Source organism: Myxine glutinosa, chromosome 6 (genome assembly GCF_964187855.1).
Source record: "Myxine glutinosa chromosome 6, kmMyxGlut1.1, whole genome shotgun sequence".
NCBI lineage: Eukaryota > Metazoa > Chordata > Myxini > Myxiniformes > Myxinidae > Myxine > Myxine glutinosa.
Genome location: NC_136266.1, coordinates 183622025 through 183642986, shown reverse-complemented (window position 1 = coordinate 183642986; position 20962 = coordinate 183622025). Strand labels below are relative to the sequence as shown.

Sequence of the window (20962 nt, the reverse complement as noted above, 5' to 3'; positions counted from 1 at the left end):
ATTTGGATTGTTATCATTGAATTTGAGTTTTCATAGCAATATAGTGCTATTTGTGCAGCTATTGTAACTTGTGTTTGCTAGAATACAAAGAAAGTGAGTGGAGGGTGGATTTTCATCAAACAAACTTCTGGTTTTGCTTTCGATCCATATATAGAAAAGTTTTGTAGACACCATTAGTTTGAAGGCTGATGTGGCACCCCTACATAAAATCAGATTGCTTTCATATTTGGTGTCTTTTCATTTTGGAACAAAAGGAACAACATAAAGCCATGTCCCAGTAAATATTTAAAAATTTTTATTTTGAGCACCACCCTAATATATATATATATATATATATATATATATTAGGGTGTGTCACTGCATAAGGGAAAAAACCTGAAGGTCCATTTCTTTCACTCGCATTCTCAATTAAGCCACTTGTCAGGGATTTCCCATATGTGCTTTGTACTCTACTTATTAAACCAGCTTTTATTCTCAGTGCGGTGTCTTGATCTATCTTCGGAGCAGCAGACCTCGCATCACAACCACCACAGAAGCAAGGCACAGATTGAGTCTCACAGATTGAGTCTCAGCGATTGCTGCACAACCTGTTGGCAACAAGTGTCGCCTGCCACGCTGACACATTGTCTCTGCCCTGATCATCAACAATAAGGAGGTATGCAGTCAGGAACATTAAATTTAACTAAGGAAGCACACTTACCCTATGACATGACACTGACATGATTAGGGTTATATATATATATATATATATATATATATATATATATATATATAACATATATAACAACTGTGAGTTTTACATACACTTATGACAGTATCTGAACTAAGATCAAAATTCTGCTCTGTCAGAGGGTTCTCTTGAGAGCTTGACAGGCAGAGCGTATGTACATGGCAGTGACGTCATTACTTGCGCTCATTGAAAGCTGGAGAACTGCACATATATTTGGATTGGTTTGCTCCCGGCTGCATCCAGGGGATTCCATATAATGAGTGGATACCAGAGGTAATGTGCCATGTGGCAGATGGCACTTATCGCTCCCATTAAGGTACAGCATAGCTGGATGGGATACCTTAATGGCGGTTCACCACTGATGGTATGAAATCGAAAAGTGACTGATATATATATGACAGTATCCATATATATATATACTGTATATATATATATATATACTGTATATATATATTGCGGAAAACGTATGTGGACACCTGAACATCACACCCGTATGTGCTCGTTGAACATCTCATTCCAAAATCATGGCCATTAATATGGAGTTGGTCCCCCTTTGCTGATACAACAGCCTCCACTTTTCTGGGAAGGCTTTCCACTAGATGTTGGAACATTGCTGCGGGGATTTGCTTCCATTCAGTCACAAAAGCATTCGTGAGGTCGGGCACCGATGTTGGGCGATCATGCCTGGCTCGCAGTCGGCGTTCCAATTCATCCCAAAGGTGTTCGATGGGGTTGAGATCAGCACTCTGTGCAGGCCAGTGAAGTTCTTCCACGCCAATCTCGACAAACCATGTCTGTATGGACTTCGCTTTGTGCACAGGGCCATTGTCATGCTGAAACAGGAAAGGCCTTCCCCAAACTGTTGCCACAAAGTTGGAAGCACACAATCATCTAGAATGTCATTGTATGCTGTAGCGTTAAGATTTCCCTTTACTGGAAGTAAGGGGCCTAGCCCGAACCATTAAAAACAGCGCCAGACCATTATTCCTCCTCCACCAAACTTTACAGTTGGCACTATGCATTCGGGCAGGTAGCGTTCTCCTGGCATCCACCAAAAGCCAGATTCATCCGTCGGACTGCCAGATGGTGAAGCTTGATTCATCACTCCAGAGAACGCATTTCCACTGCCTCAGAGTCCAATGGCAGTGAGCTCTACACCACTCCAGCCAACGCTTGGCATTGCGCATGGTGATCGCAGGCTTGTGTGCGGCTGCTTGGCCATGGAAACCCATTTCATGAAGCTCCCGATGAACAGTTGTTGTGCTGACGTTGCTTCCAGAGGTAGTTTGGAACTCGGTAGTGAGTGTTAGAACCGAGGACAGACAATTTTTACGCGCTATGTGCTTCAGCACTCGGCGGTCCCGTTCTGTGTGCTTGTGTGGCCTACCACTTCGCGGCTGAGCTGTTGTTGCTCCTAGACATTTCCACTTCACAAAAACTGCACTTACAGTTGACCGGGGCAGCTCTAGCAGGGCAGAAATTTGACAAACTGACTTGTTGGAAAGGTGGCATCCGATGACGGTGCCACGTTGAAAGTCACTGAGCTCTTCAGTACGGCCCATTCTGCTGCCAATGTTTGTCTATGGAGATTGCATGGTTGTGTGCTTGAGTTTGTTTATATATATAAATGTTTGTGTGTTTGTGTTCGTTTGTCTTATATGTTTGTCTTCTATATATACCTGTCAGCAATGGGTGTGGCTAAAACAGCCAAATCCACTAATTAGAAGGGTGTCCGCATACTTTTGGCCATGTAGTGTATATGTATGTATGTATGTATATATGTATGTAAATGTATATTTGTATAGGCCACTGCCACATAGCCTCCCCCCACACAAAGTTGTATTTGCATCCTCAGTTTGGAGTTTGTAACTTAAAACATGTGGCGGTGCATAAAACACTTAAAGATTTTTGCCTTTTACAGGCATATATATATATATATACACACACTTACACACACACACACATGCATACATACATGCATACATACATACATACATACTTTGGCTTCAGAAAGCATTCACACTCCTCGACTTTTTCACATTTTCTAGTTCCACCTTGAATTAAAACTGGATTGAATTGAGTTGTTTTTTTTTTTCACTGATCGACACAGTATGACCCCATGTCTGTGGAATTTTGTTTTTTGTTTTTTACAAAAAAAAAAAAAATTTAAAGATGAAATGTCGAGTCAATAGGTATTCAACCCTTTTGCTATGACACTCCAAATTGAGCTCAGGTGCATCCAATTTCCTTTGATCATCCATGAGATGTCTCCAACTTGATGAGAGTCCACCTGTGGCCAATTCAATTGAGTGGACATGATTTCGAAAGAAGCACACCTTTCTATATAAGGTACCACAGTTGACAGTGCATGTTAGAGCAGAAACTCTACCATGAGGTCCAAGGAACTGTCCGTAGAACTCTGAAATAGATTTGTGAAGAGTCACAGATCTGGGGAAGGGTATAAAACAATTTTGAGAGTGTTGAAGGTTCCCCAGAGCACAGTGAGCTCTATCATTAGGAAATGGAAAGATTATGGACCTACCCAGACTCTTCCTAAAGCTGGCCACCCGACCAAACAGCAACCGGGCAAGAAAGACCTTTGTCAGCGAGGTGGCCAAGAACCCAATGACCACCCTCACAGAACTACAGAGCTCCTTGGTTGATATGGGAGAACCTATCAGAAAGACAATAGTCTCTATAGCACTTCACAAATCTAGGCTTTATGGGAGAGTGGCCAGACAGAAGCCACTCTTGAGAAAAATGCATATGACAGCATGCCTGGAGCTTGCAAAAAGGCATGTGAAAGATTCTGAACTTGAAGCAAAAGATTATGTGGTCTGATGAGATGAGAATTGAAGTCCTTGGCCTGAATGCAAAGTGCTACATCTGGCGGAAACAGAGCACAGCTCATCACCATCGAACACGATCGCTACCGTGAAGCATGGTGGTGGCAGCATCATGCTATGGGGATGCTTTTCAGTGAAAGAGACTGGAAGACTTGTAAGGATAGAAGGAACAATGAATGGAGACAAATGCAGACAAATGCTTGAGGAGAACCTGCACCAGAGTGCAAAAGACCTTTGACTGCGGTAAAGATTTACATTTCAACAGAACAATGAACCCAAGCATACAGCCAAAGCAACAATGGAATGGCTTCCGAAGAAGAATGTGAAAGTTATTGAGTGGCCCAGCCAAAGACCAGACTTGAATCCCATTGAGAATCTGTGGAAACATTGAAGATTGCCGTTCACCGACGCTCCCCATCCAACTTGACAGAGCTTGCGCACATCTGCAAAGGAAAATGGGAGAAACAGCTTTGCAAATCCAGATTTGCAAAGCTGATACACACATACCCAAAAAGACTCAAAACTGTTATCGCTGCCAAAGGCACATATGAAGTACTGACTCAGGGGACTGAATACATATGTAAATGAGATATTTCTGTATTTCATTATTTTGTAAAAATGTCTGAAAAAAAAAAAATTCTCCAAAGGCTGGATCCACCTGCTCCAAAAGCTGGATCCTCCTGCTCCAAAGGCTGGACCCTCCTGCTCCAAAGCCAGGTCCCTCCTCCTCCAAAGCCAGATCCCTCCTCCTCCAAAGCCAGGTTCCTCCTCCTACCAAGCCAGGTTCCTCCTCCTACCAAGCCAGGTTCCTCCTCCTACCAAGCCAGGTTCCTCCTCCTCCAAAGGCTGGATCCACCTCCTCCAAAGCCAGGTTCCTCCTCCTCCAAAGCCATGTTCCTCCTCCTCCAAAGCTAGGTTCCTCCTACTCCTCCTCCAAAGCCAGGTCCCTCCTCCTCCTCCTCCTCCTCCTCCAAAGCCAGGTCCCTCCTCCTCCTCCTCCAAAGCCAGGTACCTCCTCCTCCACCTCCAAAGCCAGGTCCCTCCTCCTCCTCCTCCTCCAAAGCCAGGTCCCTCCTCCTCCTCCTCCTCCAAAGCCAGGTCCCTCCTCCTCCTCCTCCTCCAAAGCCAGGTCCCTCCTCCTCCAAAGCCAGGTCCCTCTTCCTCCTGCTCCAAAGCCAGATCCCTCTTCCTCCTGCTCCAAAGCCAGGTCCCTCCTCCTCCTCCAAAGCCAGGTCCCTCCTCCTCCTCCAAAGCCAGGTCCCTCCGCCTCCTCCAAAGCCAGGTCCCTCCTCCTCCTACCAAAGCCAGGTCCCTCCTCCTCTTCCAAAGCCAGGTACCTCCTCCGCCTCCTCCAAAGCCAGGTCCCTCCTCCTCCTCCAAAGCCAGGTCCCTCCTCCTCCTCCAAAGCCAGGTCCCCCCTCCTCCAAAGTCAGGTTCCTCCTCCTCCAAAGTCAGGTGCTTCCTCCTCAAAAGCATGGTCCCTCCTCCTCAAAAGCATGGTCCCTCCTCCTCAAAAGCATGGTCCCTCCTCCTCAAAAGCATGGTCCCTCCTCCTCAAAAGCATGGTCCCTCCTCCTCAAAAGCATGGTCCCTCCTCCTCAAAAGCATGGTCCCTCCTCCTCAAAAGCATGGTCCCTCCTCCTCAAAAGCATGGTCCCTCCTCCTCAAAAGCATGGTCCCTCCTCCTCAAAAGCATGGTCCCTCTTCCTCAAAAGCAAGGTCCCTCTTCCTCAAAAGCATGGTTCCTCTTCCTCAAAAGCATGGTCCCTCTTCCTCAAAAGCATAATCCCTCTTCCTCAAAAGCATGGTCCCTCCTCCTCCAAAGCATGGTACCTCCTCTCCAAAGCCTAGTGCTGACTAGTCAAGCACATTTCTGGTACAAATTCCCATTCTGTACCTTCACTCCTCATGGATCAAGTCAATTTGGATACTGGTATGGAGAAATTCAAATATTTTAATAATCTTTACTGAAAAGGTTCAACTACAATGCCATGACACTTCCTACACTCAGCTGCAGGCCAGTCAGCCATTTTACAGTTCTCGGGCATTTTCTGTCCACCCAAGTTATTTAACCATGAACTTGTTGCTTCTTTTAACACAACAATGCCACCAAATTCAAAAAATAGATCAAGGCCATCTCTCAAGCTTTTGATACCATCTGTTACTCAAGCTTACTTTGCAACTTGTACGCTAATACAATTCAGGGGCCCTTCCTAGAACAGTTATCCAATAATCTTTGCAAGTGGAGACAAGGGGATCCTGTTGATGGTGTTCTGTCTCGTCATCTCCCCCTCAAGGCTAGCATCCCGCAAGGTAGTGTTGTTGTAGGACCGACCTTATTCTTGGTCGACATCAATGACTTCTCTGCTTCTCTGAAAAATGCTCTGTACCATTTTTCTGACTCCACCCTGTGCAGACCAGTACACCACACTTCTGAGAGACAGGCTGCTGCAGGATCCAACTCTGCAGATGTGAGAAAAAAAGTCATTGGTCAGCTATCTGTAACGTCTTTCAGTGCAGGAAAATCACATGCTCTCACTGTGTCCCTCCACAAGGATCGGCTTTCAAAACCACACCCACCACCTCCAATTTACTTCTCTCGCCAACCAATGAAAGAGGTACTGTCCCTGGAGCTCTGTTTTCACAACTTGTGTTCGGCAGACAAAATCTCTGAAGCAGCCTCTTAAGGCTGGCCTATGTCTTGGTACTACTCTCTGTAGAGCCAGGTTTATTCTGAGCTGCTCAGAGCACATTACATCTATCTATAATTCCAGTAATCTCTGTACGTTTGTACGTTTGTACGTTTGTCTGTCTGTGACCGCTGTTTCTCGACAACCACGGGTCCGATATACTTTTAACTTGCCAGGTATATTGCTGGGGACCCGAGGATGTGCCTTTTCAAGGTTTCATATTAATCGGACAATTACTTACCGAGCTATGTCCAAAAAACGATTCAACCAATCAGAGAGCAGCGAACTATCGCGTGTGCCGAACGTGGCGGACACACTCTGCCTCGGATGGCACATTTGAGAGCGTATTCATTTATTTCACGTTTGCAAACTATGTTGGCGTTAAACTATGTTTTACAACTAATAAAAACGAATTTGCGATTCATTCGCTTTCCTGCGCGTTTGTGTACGCGATGGCGATTTCTTTACCAAACTCCGGAAGCCGTTCGCTTTGGACCGAACCATTGCATGTAAATAGAGGGGGGGGATTGTCACCACTCGCAAGCCGTTCGCTTTGGACCAAACCATTTCATGTAAATAGAGGGGGGGGATATAATTTTAGATATATATATATAGTACGGGCATGCCCTAGTTGTTCAAAAGTCATTTAAACAAACCATCATGGAGTACAAGTCCCCACACTAGGATGGTTCAGATGCTTCCCTGGAGGCATCTCTCAAGCAGGATGCCAAGTCCCATGGTATGCTTCGCACCCACAGCAGGTAGGTTGGTCAGATCCCCCTCCCCCCCCCCTCTCGTATCGCTACTCCCACAGTCCACCCCCAGCCTGCATAGGTGACATGCGTTTTCCAAAATCCCACACCTTGTTATCCTCCCTATTCCAAAGCTAAACACCAACATATATTCCTTCGTCAATCTATTCCCTCTTTTCAGGAACCGATTCCTTATGCCTGTTGTCTTGTGCCCCTCCCTCCAGTCTTTCAAGCGGGTTGACAAGCTCTCTCCGATACGCACCTCTGCTTTCAATCTTGCTGACTCCCATCTCCCCTCTCCTTTCTGGCATTTATGTGCAATGTCTTTGCCTTTCCTGGTCCACATTGATTCTCTGTCAGCCTGTTAACCTGCTGCCCTTGGTCATTTAGCTCCTCCCCGAGCATAGATTTCTGTATTTAAAAATTAAAAAATAAACTCTGGCAAGTTATTCATCTTGATGAATTGAAAGCTGACAAGCAGAACTGATTAGAACTTGCAAACCAAGGGAAACTCCTGAAAGACTAAAATAAACAAATAAATAAATACCCATGACACCTCAAAGCTAATAGCTTGCACAACATCACACACGGAACAAGGAACTCTCAATGAAAGCCCAACGAACGGATACAGTGAGCTTAACTTTCACGTCTCACATTGACCAAAGCACAGACATCACTGGAACATAAATTCCAATGGGCATTCTCAAGCACTGTAGTGTCTTCAGAGGCCATTTTTCCCCGCAAGCGGGGGTTGGCCTTTTTCGGGGACCGTGGCTGTTGTTTTTGTTTTTTTTGGTCCCCTTTTTGAAGCAATGTTTTACGGCCGGATGCCCTTCCTGCCGCCAACCCTTTTTGTCGCCTTTTTACGACAAACAGGGAATTACCAGTGAACTGGTACTCAATTTGCCGACCTCGGAAGGATGACAGGCTGAGTCAACCCCCCTGGCGTTAATTCAGCGATCGACCGGGATTCGAACCCAGGATCCTAGGATCCTAAGCCGGCACCCTAGCCGCTAGCCCAGCACTGTAGTGTCTAATGTGTGAAATTCCACCCCCACCCTACAAAAATGAATTAATCACTGCCCATATCGTCAACAATAACAGTACATTGAAACGCAGGCATGATGGGCCGAACGGCCTCCTATTGCATCTAATTTCCTTGTTATTCCTTGGAACCACCGCTCAATATGAAAGCTGCATTTTGTCAAACCCATTTGTCTCAAAGCCATCATTCTACACCATCCAAGGACCTGACGAGTAAGGGCAGCGATTTGTTCACAAACAAGAGAACATAGTCATCACCGAAGGATGTCAAAATAAATTAATAAATTCATATTGTATTCTACTCTACCTCTTCCCACATATACCTGCAACCTACACACACTCAAACCCATGCCAATAGACACACAAATTAGGCAGTTCAAGTGAGTAACTACATATTAAGACGTCAAGCTGACCTGCTGTGCCGCAGCTAACCCCTGCAGCTGAGTGTTGCTCAAATGCTGCTGCTGCTGCTGCTGCTGTTGCTGCAGGGCTGCAGTCTGCAGCATTAGATGCTGTTGTTGAGCCGCATACATACGGTGCAGGTACTGCGCTGCAGAAGGCTGGAGAGCTTGCTGAATGACCTGCAGACAGTAAATGCAGAAAATGATAATTGATTCGGCGTAACAAAGATCGCATGCGTAATGCACCTCTTACAAATCCTACTAATGATCCACAGGCTCCCATCAGAGTTACAACACAACACCAAAAGGCAAGACATTCCATCATTCAATCCACAGCATAATAGGTTGTTTACATCAAGGGTACAAACCTTTTAAAATAATGATTTTTCCTGTTTTGATACTTTAGCTTTTGTTGATTTTTGAGCAGACTTGGAGTCTTGGGCACATTTTCATACACAAAGGGGAAGAACTGAGGGGTGGCAAAGCACTGGATGCTGCTCGATTATCTTAATGACACGATGCACAACAAACACAAGTTTTGATCTGCAGCGATCAGCAATGGATCAGCAGTTTGAATACTTTGGTAGTCGCCTCTTCATTGTAAGTAGATTTAACGTTATTTATCTGCAGTATTATTTGCTCAATTTGAAAGAATCCTGCCGGCATGTTTCCAAAATTGCTTTGCACAATTATTAGTCCGATGGTGATGACAGTATTTGTTGTGCATCGTGTCAGTAAGATAATCGAGCAGTATCCAGTGCTTTGCCTGGATGCTGCAGGATCTCTGCTCAGAGAAGCAAAGAAGCCATATTACCCCACGCGGGCTTGAAATCAGAAAAAAGGACATGGGCTTTTTTTGTGCGAGCAGCAAATTCAATTGGTCGAGATGATGTAAAATGCCGTAATATTTTGTTCAAGTACTGCTAAACAAAAGGGTTTTGCAAGTTCCAGAATGGTGATTTGCATTCTGCAGCATTCAAATACATAATTCAATTGAGATTGAAAGGTTGTAGAAAAATTGTTTTGCAAGTTTACCGCTGTTGATGCAGCGTCTTTTACACCACCTCATTTAACACGTTAGTTTGTCATGACTGTTTATCCTTTTGGTGGGGCAGATATGTGACAAAATTTAGATGAATTGTGGATTTTGTGGTAAAAGCACCAAACTTGGCAGAGATCATGTTTGCTATGTACCAAATGATTTCACATATAGCACCAAGCTGAATTTTTCCCCTGAATCCCATAAAAATGTAAAATCAAAGATGGCCACCACACAAACTGAAAAATCGAATAAATCTAATATCTTCGGCATACTGTTCATGTATTACTATATATACACAAAGAATTAAGTTAAGCACCCCTACACAAAGAATTAAGTTAAGCACCCCCTAATCCTGTCCTGAACCTGAACCCCCTCGAGCACGTTTGGGACATGTTGGGACGACAAATTGCGAAGATGGTCCCTCCAATAGCCAATCTGGATGAATTGGAACGTGCATTACATCGGGAATGGAACAACCTGCCACAGCAACGCATACGACGGCTTACAGGGTCTATGAGACGTAGGGTTGAGTCAGTGATCCGATCACGTGGGTCCTACACACGTTATTGACGCAAAGATCGCTAGAGGTCTTCTCAGAACAATGACTGTACGTTAGAAAACATAAACGTCATCCACACTGTCCGTGATGGACCTATAGCTCCATACTTAAATTGAGGTGAAAATATGCCTAAAATTCCCAAAAAATTTCACCTTAAATTATTCAGAATAAAATATTGAAAACGGCATGATTGTTATGTTTTTATGTGACCATAATATCACTTCTCCAGAAAATATAGCAATATCATGGGTATATTACACTGTTTTGACGACAACAAACTTGTAATGTGCGAGGTTGTAAAAAAACGGGGGGGGGGTGCTTAACTTAATTCTTTGTGTATATTTACTTCCAATGGTCACAGTTGCCACTGCAACAACAAAGCAAAGTCACTTAAGAGTTGCCCTGACACTTGCAGAGTCCTCCACACACCTTCTGGTAACGACATCGTAACAACACCGAACAAGATACTGCTGCTTTTGGGAGTAACGTCCACTGTGGTTCCCATGCTTGTGTTGCACTCTTCAATCCCCAGGACTCTGGTGAGTGAACATCAAACATGGACATGTGCATGCCCCCAAACATGTTCACCTTGGAAAATGGTCCTTCTTGTGTGCTGCAACAGTGCTGCTCTAGTTGGTGGTATGGCACCAATTGATCTGCCTTTGGTGGTAAATAGATGTTTTCTAGCAGAGTCCACACTAGTCTCAGAGCTTGTTCTGTCATATAGCAATACAATGTATGCCTCCGGTACAGGCATAATATTTCATGAAAACCTGCTGGACTTTCATTCAGAGTCTGGTGAATATTGCAGTTACATCATCAAATGACTTCCAAATATCAAAAGCAGTTTTCCGACCCCTGCCTTCGAATGAGGATACACTGTCGCATCCAGTAAAGGCAAGGAACATGGGAAGTGCTCGTGCCTTCTCCACACCCAAAGCTCTGGCAAATCCATTACCATCAAGCCGGCATAAGTCTATCGGCACTGGCTTCTAGCCAGGATCACGGAAATTTGTCAAATTGCCACCCAGACCCCCATAACCAGCTCCAACATCTGTCCATTTCGAATTTCCCAGACACTGAAGTGGTGCGTTAGAATGTTCTTGGCACAGAACACATAGGGTCCATTCTATAGTATCAGGTATTGATGTAGATGACTGCAGACTCTCACTGTGAACAAGCTTACATCACTTTGCTAACATGATGCTCATTGCATCTGCTCATCTATCTGGAAAAATAAAATCAGATATATAATTTCGAAAAAATATTGTTACGGACGCGGTTTAGATGTTATTTACCGAGCGGTGGTATTGCCGCGACCTAACAGTTCCCCCGATTCTTCCCCAACTCACCCGATTCACCCAGACGTTGACCAAATCGCGCTATGCCAAATCAATGATGGAAAGGACACGACGACTGGGATAGATGAAACGACGCAAGGGGTACAGTTCTCAAGACCTCCGGAGGAGGATATAATTACAGTGGTGGAGAAAAGGGGGTAGATTACACGGCAGAGTGAGGTAAAAGACACAGAAGAGATGGGCACTTAATTACCGTCTTATCTTATCCCAGACAGACCACAGACAAACGGAACAAGGCTGACTTACACAGGGATTGATGGCAGGGAGGGACAGGTAGTTCGATGGCACAAGGTGCACCTTGGCTCGGGGACAGGATAAAGCACGGTCCAGTCCAGAAGATGCAGGGAGGCCTCACAGCGCTCGGAGGGTACGTCTTGCTTGCTCCAAGCTCAGCGCGCATCTCACGTCACCACTCCCTCTTCTGCGCATGCTCAACGGGGAGTGACACGCCCTCGGCTGGTTGGCTCCGCCCCACTGGGGCCGGTCCGCCGCTTCCATTGGGTGCGGGGGTTACCGGGCTCCGCCCTTGACGAGGAGCTGACAGGGAGCCCCTATTTGGTAACCCCGTCGAGCACATGTTCGATGGCGGCTCGTTGGGGAGGCCTGGTGCCCTCCCAACACCCCCTACCAACCAAGCCGGAGTGAGGACGCGCACTTCCCGCGCCCGCCGCTGCCGTTGCTGTTGTTGTTGTTGTTGCTGCTGAACCGTGAGGAAGAGCTGCGGGGAGGTATTGGGAGGTCCTAAACTTCCTAACGGTGCCATACAATCACATTCTGGTGCAACGAAGGGTCAGAATTAATGGAAACGAGTCCTTAACTGACATAGACTAAGAATAACTAGCAAGATGTCCTATAGTTGTCTTACATGAGATGCGGTGAACCTGGGCACGACATTTAATGGGGGAAATAGGGGGAGGTCGGGTCTACAGAGTGTTGTTTACAGAAAATGGGACTAGGGAATGGGGGATTGGGGATAGTTGGGAAGTATTGAGGAAATAGGGGAATATTTACAAGCGGATATGGATGGATGCAAATCCCATATCCGCAACAATATTATGCCAATAAAAGACTAGAAAAGGAGCAAAATCATCCCCCGAGGTATTTTTTCAGAGTAAAAACAACGGCGTTGTTATTGCTCGAAAATCGTTGTCTGAAAATATTGAAAAGGATACTTCATTCATGGTTATATGTGATATATTGTCAAATATATTGGACTTATTTGATTTTTCAAAATGTATGGCAGCCATCTTGGATTTTTCCCGATTTGAGGATTCAGGGGAAATATTCAGCTTGGCACGATATCTGAAATCATTTAGTACATACCAAACATGAACTATGCCAAATTTGGTGCTGTTACCAAAAACCAACAATTTTTTTCACAAACATGCCCCACTATTTGTGACCGCTAAAAATGAAGTTTCCTGTTTCGAATGATTTTCAATTTTGTTTGACTACCAGACAGGCAGACAGTAAAATAAATTATGTCACCCACAGGGTGAACCGTATCTTGCCAAAATGTGAAAATTCCGTTTTTTCGTCATGACGTCATCAAATGACGTCATCGCGTCAAACTGTTTACAGATCTGGGAAGCACTCATCAAGGGCATTCATATGAGGTATTACTCGATATGGTACCTACGATTTCAAAATTTGACCTTGGGGTCAATAATTTTCGACCTCCAGCGCTAACCATGAAGGTCAAGGCCGATCGCCACCAAAAACTAATCAGCCGAGCGCCGGACCATATACTAGATTCCCATGAAGTTTGGAGACGATCCGATCAAAGTTACTCAAAAAATTAGTGTTTCGTCGACCTCCATGATTGACCACAAAGTGACCTTGACCTTTGACCTTGACCTTCAAAATTTTGTGTGCTGAAGGGTATCTCTATAGGACTCTGATATGCGAAGTTACAGGAGTTTCCAATAATAACTGTGGTCTACAGAGTGATCTAAACGTGAAAAAAAAATGATTAACCACAAACAAAAAAACAAACAAACATACAAGCTGACTAATACATCTTGCAAAAACTTCGTTTTGGCAAGATAAAAAACAGACAGTATATATATATATATTTCTCTCCCCTCTGCACATGTGCGATCGGGACGAAATTCAGAGCCAAAGTACTGCGAAACTGCAGGTTTGTGTTCCGATTAGTGTTCAAAATATAACATTCAAATTGAAATTAAATTGCTCCTCAATCACAAAACCAGAGTCGGCTGACAGATATAAAGAAGTGAACTAATTGCTCAACCAAGCTTTTCGCTTCACGCGCACGAGTTAATAAATGTACAGTGCCTTCAAAAACGTATTCACACCCCTTAACCTTTTCACATTTTATTGTGTTGCAGCCTGAATTTAAAATCGATTAAATTGAGATTTTTTTGTCTCTGATCTACACATAATAAATACCCCATAATGTCAAAGTGGAATTTTTCTATTTTTGAATTTTTTTACAAAATAATTAAAAATTAAAAAGCTGAAAAGTCTTGAGTCAACAAATATTCAACCCCTTTGCTATGACACTCCAAATTGAGCTCAGGTGCATCCGATTTCCTTTGATCATCCTAGAGATGTCTCTATAACTTGGTTGGAATCCACCTGTGGCAAATTCAATCGATACGACATGATTTATAAACAAACACACCTTTCTATATAAGGTCCAACAGTAGGCAGTGCATGTCAGAGCAGAAACTCTACCATGCATTCCAAAGAACTGTCCATAGAACTCTGAAATTGCATTGAGGAGGCATAGATCTGGGGAAGGACAGAAACAATTTCTAGTGTTAAAGTTTCTGTGAGCACAGTGAGCTCTATCATTAGGAAATGTAAAGAATATGGAACTACCCAGACTCTTCCTAGAGCTGGCCGTCCGACCAAACTGAGCAACCGGGCAAGAAGAACCTTTGTCAGGGAGGTGACCAAGAACCCAATGACCACTCTGACAGAACTACAGAGTACCTTGGCTGAGATGGGAGAACCTGCCGGAAGGACAACAGTCTCTGCAGAACTTCGCAATCTAGGCTTTATGGGAGAGTGGCCAGATGGAAGCCACTCCAGAGCAAAAGGCACATGAAAGCACACATGGAGTTTGCAAAAAGACACGTGAAAGACTGAGAGCATGAGACAAAAGATTCTGTGGTATGATGAGATGAAAATTGAACTCCTTGGCCTGAATGCAAAGCGCTACGTCTGGCATAAACAGAGCACATCACCCATCAAACACGATCGCTACCGTGAAGCATGGTGGTGGCAGCATCATGCTATGGGGATGCTTTTCAGTGGAAGAGACTGGAAGACTTGTAAGGATAGAGGGAACAATGAATGGAGCCAAATGCAGACAAATTATTGAGGAGAACCTGCTTCAGAGTGCAAAAGACCTTAGACTGCAGTGAAGATTTACATTTCAACAGAACAATGACCTCAAGTATACAGCCAAAGCAACACTGTAATGGTTTCAGAACAAGAATGTGAAAGTCCTGCAGTGGCCCAGCCAAAGACCTGACTTGAATCCCATTGAGACTCTGTGGAAATATTGAAGATTGCTGTTCACTGACGCTCCCCATCCAACTTGACAGAACTTGCGCACATCTGCAAGGAAAAATGGGAGAAACTCCCCAAATCCAGAAGTGCAAAGCTGATACAAACAAACCCAAAAAGACTCAAAGCTGTAATCACTGCCAAAGGCACTTATACAAAGTATTTACTCAGGGTTTGAATACTTATGAAATTAGACATTTCTGTGTTTCATTTTCAATAAATTTGTAAAAACATGTTTTCACTTCGTCATTATGGGGTATTGTATGTAGATCAGTGACAAAAAGAATCTCAATTTAATCCACTTTAAATTCAGGCTGTAACCTAACAAAATGTAAAAAAAGATGACAGGTGTGATAGGTTCTCATGATATGTTGCTATACAACATCCAAAGTGTTTGGAAACTTCATAATTATGATCTAGTCGTCATAATTATGAATTATGACTTGCTTAAAATTTCAACGTGATCGGCCGGTCTGGGAGGCAGAATTAATTTTATTGTTTGAAGAAGAAACCCTGCAATTCTATCTTCTACACTCTACAGCCATGTGACTTTTGAATATATATATTAATTACGTGCTCTTTCAACTCAGTGGCATCCTGTTTATTAATTATGTATGTCTATTAATTACGTACTATTGGAATGTACCTTTCGACTCTTTAGATTGCTGAGACTCCTTAGACCTTTGAAGACCTTTTAAGACCCCGAGGACACAAAAGATCCAAAGACCCTGAGGACGCAAAATACCCTGAGGACCCAAAGATCCAAAATACCCAAAAGACACAAAGACATAAAATACCCTGAGGACCCAAAATACCGAAAGACCTGAAATACCCCGAGGGCCCAAAAGATCCCGAGGACCCAAAAGATCCCGAGGACCCAAAAGACCCCGAGGACCCAAAAGACCCCGAGGACCCAAAAGACCCCGAGGACCCAAAAGACCCCGAGGACCCAAAAGACCCCGAGGACCCAAAAGACCCCGAGGACCCCGAGGACCCAAAAGACCCCGAGGACCCAAAAGACCCCGAGGACCCAAAAGACCCCGAGGACCCAAAAGACCCCGAGGACCTCTCTTTTTTTTATTTATGTCAAATCCAATTCTGAATGAAGTTTTATAAAGAGGATGTCATGGGCCATGTGTCCAATCAAAGCGGGGTTGTATCAAAGCGGGACAGATTGGATCCCGGTCATAACTGCCCGTAGTTATAAGGTGGCCTGTCTAGTTGAGATTGTTATTGTATGCTATATGGTTCTCAATGTGCTAATTACGTTATATTATCATGATATTTATTATCATGATAATCATGATAATCGTGTAATCTGGCCCATTATCGTGATATATATTTTTCCATTATCGCCCAGGCCTACTATTTAGTATACATAGTTTTTGGACCTATCGCTCAATGGTGAAGTCACTTAATAAATTTTAAAAAACTAGCAACGGTACCCGCCCTATGGGTGGGGCTTCAATGGTGAGGCCCAAATGAAAAGGCAAAATATCAGAAATTGAAGGCTTTTTTTATTTTGAACGATTTATGTAAACATCCGTTAAATCATATCACACGCAAATCATCAAAATCTAAACAGTATTTGTAGAATTTCAATAAAAGCCACATCACTGTTCATATTGGAAAATATTATTCCATCGTGTTTGGAAAAACTGGAAAAAAAAATTGGAAAAACAATATAGCCTATTTTACTCCAGGGGGTCCCAGGATTACCCACCCAAAATTTTGTTGCGATCGGTTCAGCTGTTTTTGCGGTACCTGGGAACTGACGGACAGACGGACATTTGGTGAATTATAGTAAGATTCTCGTATCCGGATTCGGATTCGGATCTTTACCAAAATCGAATCAATAAGTCCTTGTCACACCCCAACCTGTCCACCAAGTGTAGTCCGAATGCGTCCATAACTTTTTGAGATATTGTGCTACACATTGGTTTTAGCTCTATCACCCAATGGTGAAGTATCACACAGGTGCAAAGGACACAGAATCACTGAATTGTGTGTCCTTTGCATCTGAGAAGGTGGAAAAGTTTCTGGCAACCCTCGACAATGTCTCTGAAACTGCACCGGAGGACAGCATCAGCGCACGTGTCCTAAAAACCTTCTTCGCTGCTCTTTCACTTCCTCTCTTTACCCTTTTCACCCTGTCATTTACCCATGGTTATCTTCCATCTGCTTGGAAATCAGCCCACATCACAACATTAAAAAAGGTGCAAAAACGGATCCCCCTCAACTACAGAACAATTAGATTACTTCCAATCATCAGCAAGGTCATGGAATTTATCATCGCAATTGACATAAAATCATTCCTTTTCTCCAACTCTGGCCGTTATCAGAGAGCCACCTCAGCGCCGACAAGTCTGGCATTTCACTCTAGGCCAACTGGCACGGCCTTCAAGCAGCCATCAATCATCTGGACTGGTCTCCCATCTCTACTGCCTCTGACATCAACTCATCCTGGGAATTCCTCCAAAGCAAACAGGTCTCTCTCTCTCATGCAAAGATTTATCCAATCTCGTCTTCAGTTGTCATACCCTTCCTCCCGTCCATGGTACACGGAATGTTGTGGTGAGGCAGTTGCCCTGAAACAACTTGCCTTCGCTTCCTGGAAGGCATATCCAACGGAAGGCAATCTCATTTCCTTTCACAGAGCTCGGAACAAGTGTGTGTCTACCCTCAGGAGAGCAAGAAAACAATATCTCTCTACTCTCAAGACTGAACTCTCAAATCTGTCTCCCTCTTCCAAATCCTGGTGGCATCTTGTCAAATCTGTTTCTGGCATTTGTTCCCCCTCCATCCCCTCCCTTACCTCAAATGGCGACACAGCTGACTCTGCACGTGAAAAAGCTGAATGCCTCAACTCTGTGTTTGTATCAAAATCTTGTGTCCCAAACCCGTCTCTCTCTGCACCCACCGTACCAAGTCGTACCCAGCTGCTCCTGGACTCTGTGACCTTCTCTCCTGACAAGATGGAGAAGTTTCTGTCAATCCTCGATTCTGATTCTGCAACTGGACCAGACGGCATCAGCCCACGGGTCCTAAAATCCTGCTCTACCGCTTGTTTCACACCCTCTCTCTGTTCTCTTCATCCTCTCTTTTGCTCAAGGTCATCTGCCATCAGCTTGGAAATCAGCCAACATTACCGCTTTACACAAAAAATGTGCAAAAACAGATCCTTGCAACTACAGACCAATCAGCCTACTCCCAATTATCAGCAAAGTCATAGAATCCATCATTGCTTCGGATATCAAATCCTTCCTCTTCTCCAATGGCTTGATCTCTGATCATCAATTTGGATTCAGACCAGATCATTCTACTCTGGACATGCTGCTTCTGCTGTCTCAACAATGGATGGAGGTCCTTAATGCCAAACAGGAAATCAGAGCTGTCTCCCTTGATATATCACGTACCTTCGATACGGTCTGACACCCCGCTCTGCTCTCCAAACTCTCCTCCTACGGTATCCATGGAAATCTCCATGCATGGTTTGCGGACTTCCTCTCCGGTCGTAGTCAACGTGTGGCCCTGAATGGATTTCTCTGATCTCCCCTTCCTGTTCAGGCTGGAGTTCCCCAAAGCAGTGTTCTGGGCCCTGTGCTATTTCTGGTCTTCATCAATGAATGGTCTTCAACAACTAACGCGATCAACTCAGGTCTCTCTGGAAAATCCTCTCTATCTCTTTGCTGATGACTCCACTCTCTGCTGCTCCACACCTCATCCCTCAGATCGGCAGTCTGCAGTCTCCTCACTCTCTGCAGACCTGGACAAAATCACAGACTGGTCAAACAAGTGGAACATGTCTTTCAATCCTGACAAATTTCACACTCTCACAATTTCCTGCCGAAAAGACCGTCTGGACAACCCTCCCAACGACTTTCTCAACAATCTTCTCCAAGAAGTTCTGTCACTCAAGCTTTTGGGTCTCACAATCTGCCATGATCTTTCCTGGGAAAACCACATTTCCAAGCTGGCCCCCAAAGCCAGTCGCCGGCTGGGCGTCCTCCGTCGTGCGAAGTCCTTCCTGAGTCTATCGGCCTGTCACTGTGGTCTATGAGCCTACTGACAGCAAGCATTGACATTGACAGCATGCTTGCATTGACAGCAAGATGGTGGTGTCCCTGTCTTCTTCTGTCTCATCTGGTCTTGCACCCTCTGCCCTCTCCATGCTCTGTCCCTCCCTCCCCCACCCCCAAGTATCTGCAGGACGTATATGGTCCACTAGCATCCCCCTCCTATTGAAACTGCCTCAATCCAAAACCACTGCTTACCTCCACTCATTTATTCCCCTCTTTTCCCACATGTGGAACCACCTTCCACACTCTCTTTGATCTCATTCTTCCCTCCGGATATACAAGACAGCTATTCACCACCATCTCGTCATACCCCATCCAAATCCATGAACTTTTCTACACCCGTCAAACCACCCCTTCTTTTCGACACCCGTTTTCTTATGTATCCATCTTGCCGACCCTTTGTGTTCTCCCCTACCCCTCATCGTTACCTACATCTCGTGTTTGTCAGATTCCGTCTATTTTCTCCTTGCTCCCTGCTGTTGGCGTCTCCCATTTTTCCTGCTGTTCCCTAAGTTATGTTGTGTCCTGATCTGTTCTGTGTCGTAGCTTTTCCACAAGCCTAGACCATGTATATAAGAAAAACAAAACAAGGTGACTACCGGTGGTATAGCCCCGAGGGATTAGGGTGAGCGTTGTGATGCTAGCGAGTATAAGGCAGAAAAATGTATAATTAATCTAAAAACTATAAAATATAATTTGACACGAATGCGTTGAGGATGTGCCTCTGCATGTGTTAGATCTCAACACACCATTATGTTTGATATCAATTAAAGTGAAAGGTCAAATAAAAATCAAGAAACCACTGCTTACCTCCACTCATTTATTCCCCTCTTTTCCCACATGTGGAACCACCTTCCACACTCTCTTTGATCTCATTCTTCCCTCCGGATATACAAGACAGCTATTCACCACCATCTCGTCATACCCCATCCAAGGGTATGAAAAATCCGAGATTTTTCCGAAATCCGAAAAATCCGAAAGAGGATTTCGAAAGAGGATTTCGGAAATCCGAAATCCGATTTCGAAATCCGAAAAATCCGAAAAATCCGAAAAAATCCGAAAATCCGAGAAAAAAAGAAAAAGCAATCCGAGATTGCAGACCCTCAACAGGACTTTTTGTGTGATATTTGTGTGGTTATTTTGTGTGATATTTGTGTGGTTGTTTTGTCTGGTTGTTTCGTCTGGTTGTTTCGTCTGGTTGTTTCGTCTGGTTGTTTCGTCTGGTTGTTTCGTCTGGTTGTTTCGTCTGGTTGTTTCGTCTGGTTGTTTCATCTGGTTGTTTCGTGTGGTTGTTTCGTGTGGTTGTTTCGTGTGGTTGTTTCGTGTGGTTGTTTCGTGTGGTTGTTTCGTGTGGTGTCTGTGTGGTGTCTGTGTGGTGTCTGTGTGGTGTCTGTGTGGTGTCTGTGTGGTGTCTGTGTGGTGTCTGTGTGGTGTCTGTGTGGTGTCTGTGTGGTGTCTGTGTGGTGTCTGTGTGGTGTCTGTGTGGTGTCTGTGTGGTGTCTGTGTGGTGTCTGTGTGGTGTCTGTGTGGTGTCTGTCTGGTGTCTGTGTGGTGTCTGTCTGGTGTCTGTGTGGTGTCTGTCTGGTGTCTGTCTGGTGTCTGTCTGGTGTCTGTCTGGTGTCTGTCTGGTGTCTGTCTGGTGTCTGTCTGGTGTCTGTCTGGTGTCTGTCTGGTGTCTGTCTGGTGTCTGTCTGGTGTGTCTGGTGTCTGTCTGGTGTCTGTCTGGTGTTTGTGTGGTGTTTGTGTGGTGTTTGTGTGTGGTGTTTCTGTGGTGTGTACACGATGCATTGACGATGTAGGTTTATGTTCATGTTCATACAGCAAACAGACCTTTCCAGTTTTCTCTGGATCCACGCTCCCATTGTATGTATTTTAAAAACATTGCTCGCATTCCAACTACACGTACTTTATAGATATG

The 20962-nt window shown here is 44.5% G+C and overlaps 1 protein-coding gene across 1 annotated transcript in view; it reads right to left on the bottom strand.

Moving 5' to 3' along the window:
• LOC137429019 (polyhomeotic-like protein 2) overlaps nt 1-20962 on the bottom strand; it is a 359347-nt gene that overhangs the window by 225826 nt on the left and 112559 nt on the right. Inside the window, exon 4 of the mRNA XM_078780934.1 lies at nt 8476-8643. Within this exon, the coding sequence (XP_078637060.1) occupies nt 8476-8643 (168 nt within the window). The remainder of the gene's footprint in view (nt 1-8475; nt 8644-20962) is intronic.